General features: G+C 33.2%; 1 protein-coding gene across 1 annotated transcript; it reads right to left on the bottom strand.

Moving 5' to 3' along the window:
- Nucleotides 1–312: 312 nt before the first annotated feature.
- LOC132606582 (probable receptor-like protein kinase At4g39110) lies at nucleotides 313–3315 on the bottom strand. Its single transcript, XM_060320158.1, has one exon. It carries the CDS (start codon nucleotides 3117–3119, stop codon nucleotides 570–572), a length of 2550 nt encoding a protein of 849 aa, XP_060176141.1. The 5' UTR covers nucleotides 3120–3315; the 3' UTR covers nucleotides 313–569.
- Between the last annotated feature and the right edge of the window lie 5275 nt (nucleotides 3316–8590).

Here is an 8590-nt window from a genome sequence, read left to right as displayed (position 1 = left end):
ATATCATTGTCTACTTACGTTTTTTTCCCTATATTAAAAGATAGTTATTATCAATAATTACCTTTTAGAAATAGTTATGCCAAGTAATTATTCCTATGAAAAAAAACTTTGGAGAAAATATTTCCACTATAACAAACATATCCTTAAATGAATTTCTTACAAGGACATGACATCAAGCAAAAGAACTCCCTTGGACTCATGACAGAAAAGTACACTACATAAATGGGAACTTACATTGCAATATTCATTACTCGATTACTAACAATGATGATTGATAAAAAAATATGATACAAATACTTAAGAACTAGTTGATAGATCTGTTGATTTAGCTTTTTATTCCATCAAAAAGAAAGAGAGGACACAAGAGATGCCAATGAAAAAAAGAAGAGAAATAATGTGGTAGTAAAGTAAATTATGTGAAACATTATATTGTTCTGAAGTAGAATTCAGCTCTTAACTTTTTTCAGCAAAATGGCATCCATAAAAGCTGAATTTTACTATATACAAATACACACACGTATTCATAACCGTTGTAAATATTTTATATGTCTATCAAACAAGTGTTCCTTTTATCGTCCATTGAGAGGAGAGAATTGAGCGAACATAGCAGTCCCTGAATACTCATTATCAATAGCTTGAACTTCAGGAGGATTTTTATGTTGCTCTGGTGAAGAAATATGTTGGTTATTAGATGTGGAATCAACAACGTGAGCATGAGCAACTGTAGCAGGAGAAATTGGTTTGTTCTCGTCGTCGGCCTTTCCTTGTAATGAGGCTTCTTGCAGCTGCAAAGCATACTCCAAATTCCACAAAACATCACCCATACTAGGTCTATCAACACCATACTCAGCTAAACACTTCTCTGCTGCTTCCGCGAATTTTTTCATTGACTCTGGATCAATTTGTCCTACAAGTGTGGGATCAATGACCTTGTCTAATAAGCCTTTTCTCTTCCATTGCATTGCCCATTCTGCCAAATTCACTTGCTCTCTTGGAAGTGCTGGATTAATAGCAGGACGAGCGCATAAGGCTTCAAGAAGTACAACCCCGAATGAGTAGACATCAGATTTGTCAGTTAACTGCTGCTTCCTAAAGTACTCAGGATCCAAGTATCCAAAACTTCCCTTAACAGCAGTGCTCACGTGAGTTTGCTCCGTGGTCGGTCCATCTTTTGATAGTCCGAAATCAGCCATCTTGGCGACGAAATTTTCATCGAGCAAAATGTTGGTGGTTTTGACATCTCTATGTATTATCCCAGTAGATGCACCCGTGTGGAGGTAATGAAGCCCGCGAGCAGCACCAATGCAGATTTCTAATCTTTGCTTCCAAGATAAATGTGGCATGTTCTTTCCATAGAGATGATCTCTCAAAGGACCATTTTGCATAAACTCATAAACTAATATCATCTCAGCGCTTTCATCACAATACCCAATCAACGACACCAAATGACGATGCCTTAGCTTAGATAACATTTGAATTTCAGTCTGAAATTCATTTATACCTTGTTCAGATTGTGGATTGCCTCTCTTGACAGCAACTTTTGTCCCATCATCAAGTTCTCCATAATAAACATTTCCAAAGCCACCAACGCCGATTATTTCACTAGGTTCCCAATTCATTGTGGCATCTGCCAACTCAGCAAAAGTAAAGTATCTACCTAATCCCATATTTGATGAGAAGAATTGACTCTTGCGCGAAGCTGATGACATAAAAGTTGTATCACCAGCATGAACTGGAAGCAACCAAGATGAGAAACTATTCCTCTTTTGCCAATCTTGAGGTCTCTTTTGCCATTTAACAGCCATTGCACCCAACCCCACAAAGGCTCCAAACATCATTGCAAATCCAACATAAGCCACAGTTTTGCTTGGGCCATTTTGTTTTTTTCCATCAACACCATATTCTCCATCTAAGCTACCCACAGAGTTGTTCATCCGAAACACCTCAAGGCCATTTAGAATTGCATTTCTAAAACCTTGGGCATCATTCACAGGAGAAACACGTACGACGAGAGGGTTTGAAACCATGGTTGAATCTACTACAAAATCCTTGTAAAAAGCTGTAGACAAATGATTTGTCAATGATGACAAATCTAGCCCAGAAATGGCCATCTTCTCATTAATGTACACATTGAAATAGAGTTCATTAAGCGCTTTACTAATAATATCGCAGAAATGCAAGCGTATCAGGTGAGGATACACAGTGTCAATGTCCATAGTCCAAGATATGTTAAAATTAGGAAGTGTTGTTTCTGAATCTGCCATCTTTACAGCAGAGCTATAAATTGCTGGTGGAGCAATCAATGGGGAACCTCCTGATTTTAGATAATTAACAGCAGAGGGTTGTGTAGATACCTCTTGACCTGTGGCATTGTTTCGAAATTGTGCATCAGACATCCAATTTCGTCCAAGAGTATCGTTGGTTGAATCCAAAAGAGGACCCCCAACATTAAGCCTATACATTGTCTCAAAATTACTTTTAGAAAGATCAAATTTTTGTGACACAGGGAAAAGAACAGGTACAGAATAATCAAGAATATTGCCAGGGGCAGTAACAAATTCAATAGCGTTAACGAATGCCACAGACCCTTTAGCTGGCTCAAATTTAATAGCAAAACGCTCCGTGGTGACATTAACAATAAACTCCTTGACAATGGCCTCATCTTTACCAGTTTGAAAATCGCGGAGGAGGACTAATGCATCCGTTTGGACAGAAAATTTAGACTTTTTGAGATCATATTCGTTGTAAGTAAAGGGTAAAAAATGCAGCCTGATCCAATGCAATCCAGGACTACTAGCATGAAATGTGTACGTAGCTTCAGTTGTGAAGATTTTTGCACTGAGGTATATATTTGAAGGGACATTAATTTTTTCCGACGCAGAAGCTTGAATATCATTACCACTATAAGAGAGGTATTTAGCTGCATTTTGATCAGGTTGAAAAACTTTGTTCCCTGGAAGTGTGGTAGGGGAAGTAGCACCACAATCAATTAGGTAATTATCTTGTGGTGTAAAAGCTGGAAAAGATTTTGCAGTGGCTGTATCATCTTGAGCATAGACATGAAGAATAACATATGGATTTGTGATAAAGAAAAATAAAAATACCAAGAAAATGCCCATGGTTGAATATGTTGACACTAATGAAAATAATGACAAGATAGGGGTGGTACTATGATTTTTTTTTCCATCTCCATCCCCTTGATGATTTTTCCCAAAACCTAAGTATAGGGATTAAAGAGAAAAAATGGAAGGGGGATGAATGTAAGAGTTTTCAATTCAGTCTGGTTTTGGCCAATATTACCGCCATGTTTTTGCGTGGAAGATTTTACCAAGCTTTCTTCCAATTTTTGTTGATGTTGCTACCTTATTTTGTTAGCTTTACATATTTTAGTGGTTGAAATGGTCACCTAGCGTTATTTTCTCCCTACTCTTCATTTTTACTTGCCTTTTTTAGAAGTTACAACCTCTTTTTAGACATTCTTTGACCAGTTTGAAGAATATCATTTGCTTAAGTTGTTCTCTTTCAAGAGAAATTATTCATGCAAACTTCATTAATTTTATGGTAATAAGTATCATCATCATATTATATTATATTATATTATATTATATTAAAAGTGGAAAGCCTCAATGTGAAAAGTTGAATTACGAAAATATCCCTCAAAAGTTAACAAAATGTTTTGCCCTTCACCAAATTAAAAAAGAATTTACGTTAGCACTCTATAATTAAGCTATTACAAATTAAATCATTATTTTAAGAAGTGGAGAGTTTGAGAAGTCACACTAAACCATTTAACATAGAGTCATGGAGCATTAACATTGTTTTAAAAAGTTTAAAAGATGTTTAAATACATTACCGGATTATATGACCCAAATTAAATGAGGAGGACATTAAAGAAAATAAAAGATGAAAAGACCTCAGTTTTCAAGACCCTTATTTTTCAAAAACTACTAACTTTTATAATTCCTATCTCTTCATTTTCTCTTATTGAATGAAGAAAAAAGGTTGGTCTTGCACAACTATAAATTAAGACACTGAATGATATGATCGGACATACACAACGAAAGGTAAAGCGCACAATTTTCAATTGCAGATTCTTTACTTTTATATGATTCCTTCTTTTTTAATCCTATCTATGTATCATTTTTTTTTTCTATGTATCATCTCACTAGATTATATTTGTGTTTATTCTTTTATTTCTCTCAGTTTTGGTGGCATCAAAATCACAAGACGGGATTCAGCTGCAATTGTATGATGATAACTTTCATGATTCGTTGTATTTGTCTTCTGTAGTAATTTCTTATTTCTCCGAAACAGAATTTTTATTTTGCACAACATCAACTTCTAAACTTTCAAACTTTTGCTGATTGTGTGGAGAAGTCAGGAGTACATTATTGTTCGCATCTTTGATTAAACAGTGACAAACAATTTCTTCCTTTTAATTGTAATCGCCTAGTAATTGCAAAGGAGTATTTTCATTTAGAATTATCTTTCTTCTTTTTTTGCCTTCATTTGTTTCCTTTTAAAAACCAAAAAATTGGTGGAGACGTTAAAGCTGTTCTGATTTGAAGCATGAGTAGATATATTTTTCAAGTATGTAAGCTACTTGCTGGTATGATTTGTATTTATATAAATGTGGTCATTATTTCATCTTTTTGTTTACCTTATTTTAAAAATCTTGAAATTTTCTAAATATACTGTTACTAATAAATATTTATTCATTATTTATGAAACACAATTGCATAAAATGTAAGGTGAGAGGACATACATAAGAGTTAATTTTTTTTAAATTATGTATAACGTTTACCTCTGAATACACTTACTAAAAGGTTTGGACTATTATTTATAAGTATTAATTTTATTTATGAGTGGAACAGAGGCTAGAGAGCTTTTGATACTTTTATTCTTTCTAAAATGAGTGTTAAGTTATATTCTCCAATTGATAGGACAGTCTAGATCTTTAGAAAGGTACACGATTCTCTTATTTTGATTTTAGTTTTCATATGCATTTTGTGTTGAAGGTGTTGGTATTGTATTCTTACCTCTTCTATATCAGCTAAATTCATAAAATGATATTCTCTCCGGATCAAAAAAAGAGTCCACTTAGCCTTTTTTCTTGGATAAAAAAAGAGTCCACTTAGCAAATCAAGAGACAATTAACCTTATTTCTCCATATTTGCCCCTATTAAGTGTTATATGATCAAATCTCAATGCCTATTTAATTAGGGGTAGTTTAGTCAAATTATCTATTTTTGTCTAGGAGTTAGTATTTTCTTAAAGAGTGTGCAAATGGCTAAGTGAACTCTTTTTTTATCCGGATGGAGTAATAATTTACACTAATTTGAACACAAGGTAAGAGTTCTTACATCTTCAACTATTTGTTGAGCTTTAAAACTTATCCGTTTAGTTTCAACCATTAAAACGATCCATTCACTTGAATTCTTTTCATATTATTTGTGTTTATAAAATTTGTGTACACATATACCGTGTAGCCAATGTTCACATAAAAATTTAGAGAAATCAATTCTTCAAAAGTTATTAAGTACTTTTTTTCCCTCTCATTTGGGTACAATCTCTAATTATTAGGTTCTTTCCCTCTTCCTTCCGGTTTAAGTCCCTATTTAATTAAAGTCATTAATTTGTCAAGAAATTACTCCAATTTTTCAACTGTTTCTTAACTTATAATGAGAATCCTAAAAGTCACTATCATAATCATTCAAAACTTTCAAAGTTTTAATAATGCTGGAAAAAGAATACTAGGAGTCTCTACTCTCTACAAACACATTAGTTTGTATAATTATTAGTTTGTCTAATTATCTCTCATGTTTCTTTTTAATTTTCGCTAATCGTCATTTGCACTTTAGTTTTTATTGTTCTAATTTGAGATTTTTGTTTAGGGAAAATTTCACTTATAAACAATTTATGGGTCAAAATTACATATTCATAGCTCATATTTTAAATTACAACCTACAGCCCAACATTTTATGGCCCAACTTGAATATTCACCTTTATACAATAATATACAACTTTATACACCTACTGTAGACAATGTATACACCTTGTATAAAAATATATAATAATGTATAAGACTAGTATACAATATTATACAACAATATATAACTTTATACATCTACTGTAGACAATGTATAAACCTTATATAAAAGTGTATAATAATGTATAAGACTAGTAAAAAACTGAAGAGGAAAAAAATAGCTATGGCGGGTAATTAAAAAAAGATGGGCTAAAACGGGTAAATATTTTGCCATAATTGGCATACAGTGTAAAATTCCTTTTGTTTATGCTTATGGGTTATAGTTTTTTTTTTAATAGAATCTTCACAACCTCTTCTTCTTCTGTTAACTCACTTCTTCTTCTCTATCATCTTTACTTTCAGACACTTAATGAAGCATAACAACTGTTAGAGTCGAAGCAAGATTTATATGACTTCTAACAGTAATGGGTTGATCATGATGGGATTGAATATATATGTATCAGTTTGGTTTTCATTTTCATGCATAATAATTAATTTTGTTATATGCATATATAAATATATGTTCGAGTATGTATTTCTGTTTAAGTTAAAGTACTAAATAGGTCAGTAAACTAGCATCAAGTTTGCAAGATTTTTTAACTTCAATTTACGAGTTGTTACGTTTTTGTATGTTTTGATTTTTATTTTATAGCTCAAAGAAAGTTAAAAAAAAAATGTACCATTTAAAATTTATCATTTGCAATATAAGATTTGTATTAAGTATTTTGGGACAAACGTGCAACGCACGTTCCCAGAGACTAGTAAAATAAAAGTGATAATATATAGTACTATAACTTAATCCTGATTATGGACAAAGTCGCACATAAAAGACTAATGCCGTGTACTGTATTTATTTGTTTTTTTTAATTTATTATTATTATTATTATTACATAGGGGATAGGAGAAGGGGAAATGGGGGGAGGGGATGACAATGTGGGAATTCGAACCCTCACACCAACAAGCTAAACATTCAGATAGCCAATCAACTGAGCTACTAGATCCCTACATTTATTTGTTTGATATGAATCTAACGTGTGGGCAATTTTTTTTTCTACTATTTCATTCCACTCTTTTTTTATTTTTTTATTTTTTTATAAACCCCACAAGTTCACTTTCTTTCTCTCTTTTTTCCTCTCTCCATATTTTTATTCTTTTTCCTCGTACTTTTAAGAAGAATTTTATTATGTATTCACTAATCTAACAGTTTTTTTTTTTTATATGATCAGCATATATGACTGCTCGCAACACGTTACATATCCATTTTTAAGTAGAACACACGCGCACACACATATTTGACATTTAAATTTAGTCTGCATATATTAAACTCGAAAGAAATACGTAAAACAAACAGTTGTACATTGATGAAAATAAATTATCCTTCATTGAGTGTGTAAAAATATTTGTCGTTTCTAAAATTATGTTGTATTTTCATATTACGTAGAGTGTTGAAAGTTTTGTCTTGTCCGACCTAATTTATGAGGATGTTATGCTGCATAAGCTGAAGTTAAACATAAACTATATCTTGCGAAATCTAAATTATGGCTGCGATAGAAATATCAAAGGACAAAAATTAAAGACCACAAATTTGAAGGGAAAAAGTAAAACCACCCATAAATTGGGTCATTTGTGCGAGTGACCCCAATTTCTTTATTTTTTTGCTCTTCGCTGGGGGTGGTCTTTAATTTTTACCCCTCAAAATGGTGGTCTTTAAATTTTGTCCTTCAGGCATAATTTGCATGGGCAGAAATTCTGCCTGTGCGGCCCAAATTCTGCCTTGCGTTTTTTTTTTTACTGAGCTGGGGTTCGAACCCACAATCTCGGGGTGTTAGGTGAGAAGACCACCAATTTGAAGGTAAAAAATTAAAGACGACCCCAAATGAAGGGCAATCCGCGCAAAAAAACGTGAATTTCCCTTCTTTTGGGTGGTCTTTAAATTTTACCCCTCAAATTGATGGTCTTTAAGTTTTGCCATTCGCTTGAAAAGGTGGCCGAAAATACTGTGGTTTTGAGTTCCAACTCCCGCTCAGGCATAAAAATAAAAATAATTTCGCAAGTCAAGGCTTTGAGAAAAGTCTGCCTTATGAGTCATAGGTTGCCTTAAGGCCGACATAGATTGCCTTAAGGCATAACTAAAATTTGCCTTATAAGGCAACCTATGCTGGATCCGGCATAACTTTAATTATGCCTTAAGACAACCTATGTTGTCTCCAGTAGAGGTTGCTTAAGGCATAACTAAAAGTCTGCCTTATAAGGCAACCTCTGCCGGATCCGATAGAATTTTAGTTATGCCTTAAGGCAACTTATGCCGCATAAGGCATACTTTTCCAAAAGCTTTGCCTTGCTATTCTTTTTAAATTTTTATATCTGAGCCAGAGTTTGATCCCAGAACCTCGTGATATTCTAGGCGAAGAGCAAGAAAATTTGAGGGATAAAAATTAAAAACCACCTCGAATAAGGGACATTCGTGCGAATTGCCCCAACTTCTTCCCCTAAATTTTGAAGGGCAATTCGCAGAATTGCCCTTTTTTTGGGGTGGTATTTAAATTTTGTCCCTAATATTTG

The sequence above is a fragment of the Lycium barbarum genome, chromosome 8 (genome assembly GCF_019175385.1).
Source record: "Lycium barbarum isolate Lr01 chromosome 8, ASM1917538v2, whole genome shotgun sequence".
Taxonomy (NCBI): Eukaryota; Viridiplantae; Streptophyta; class Magnoliopsida; order Solanales; family Solanaceae; genus Lycium; species Lycium barbarum.
The sequence above is the reverse complement of the archived record's forward strand: the minus strand, read 5'-3'. Positions and strand labels throughout refer to the sequence as shown.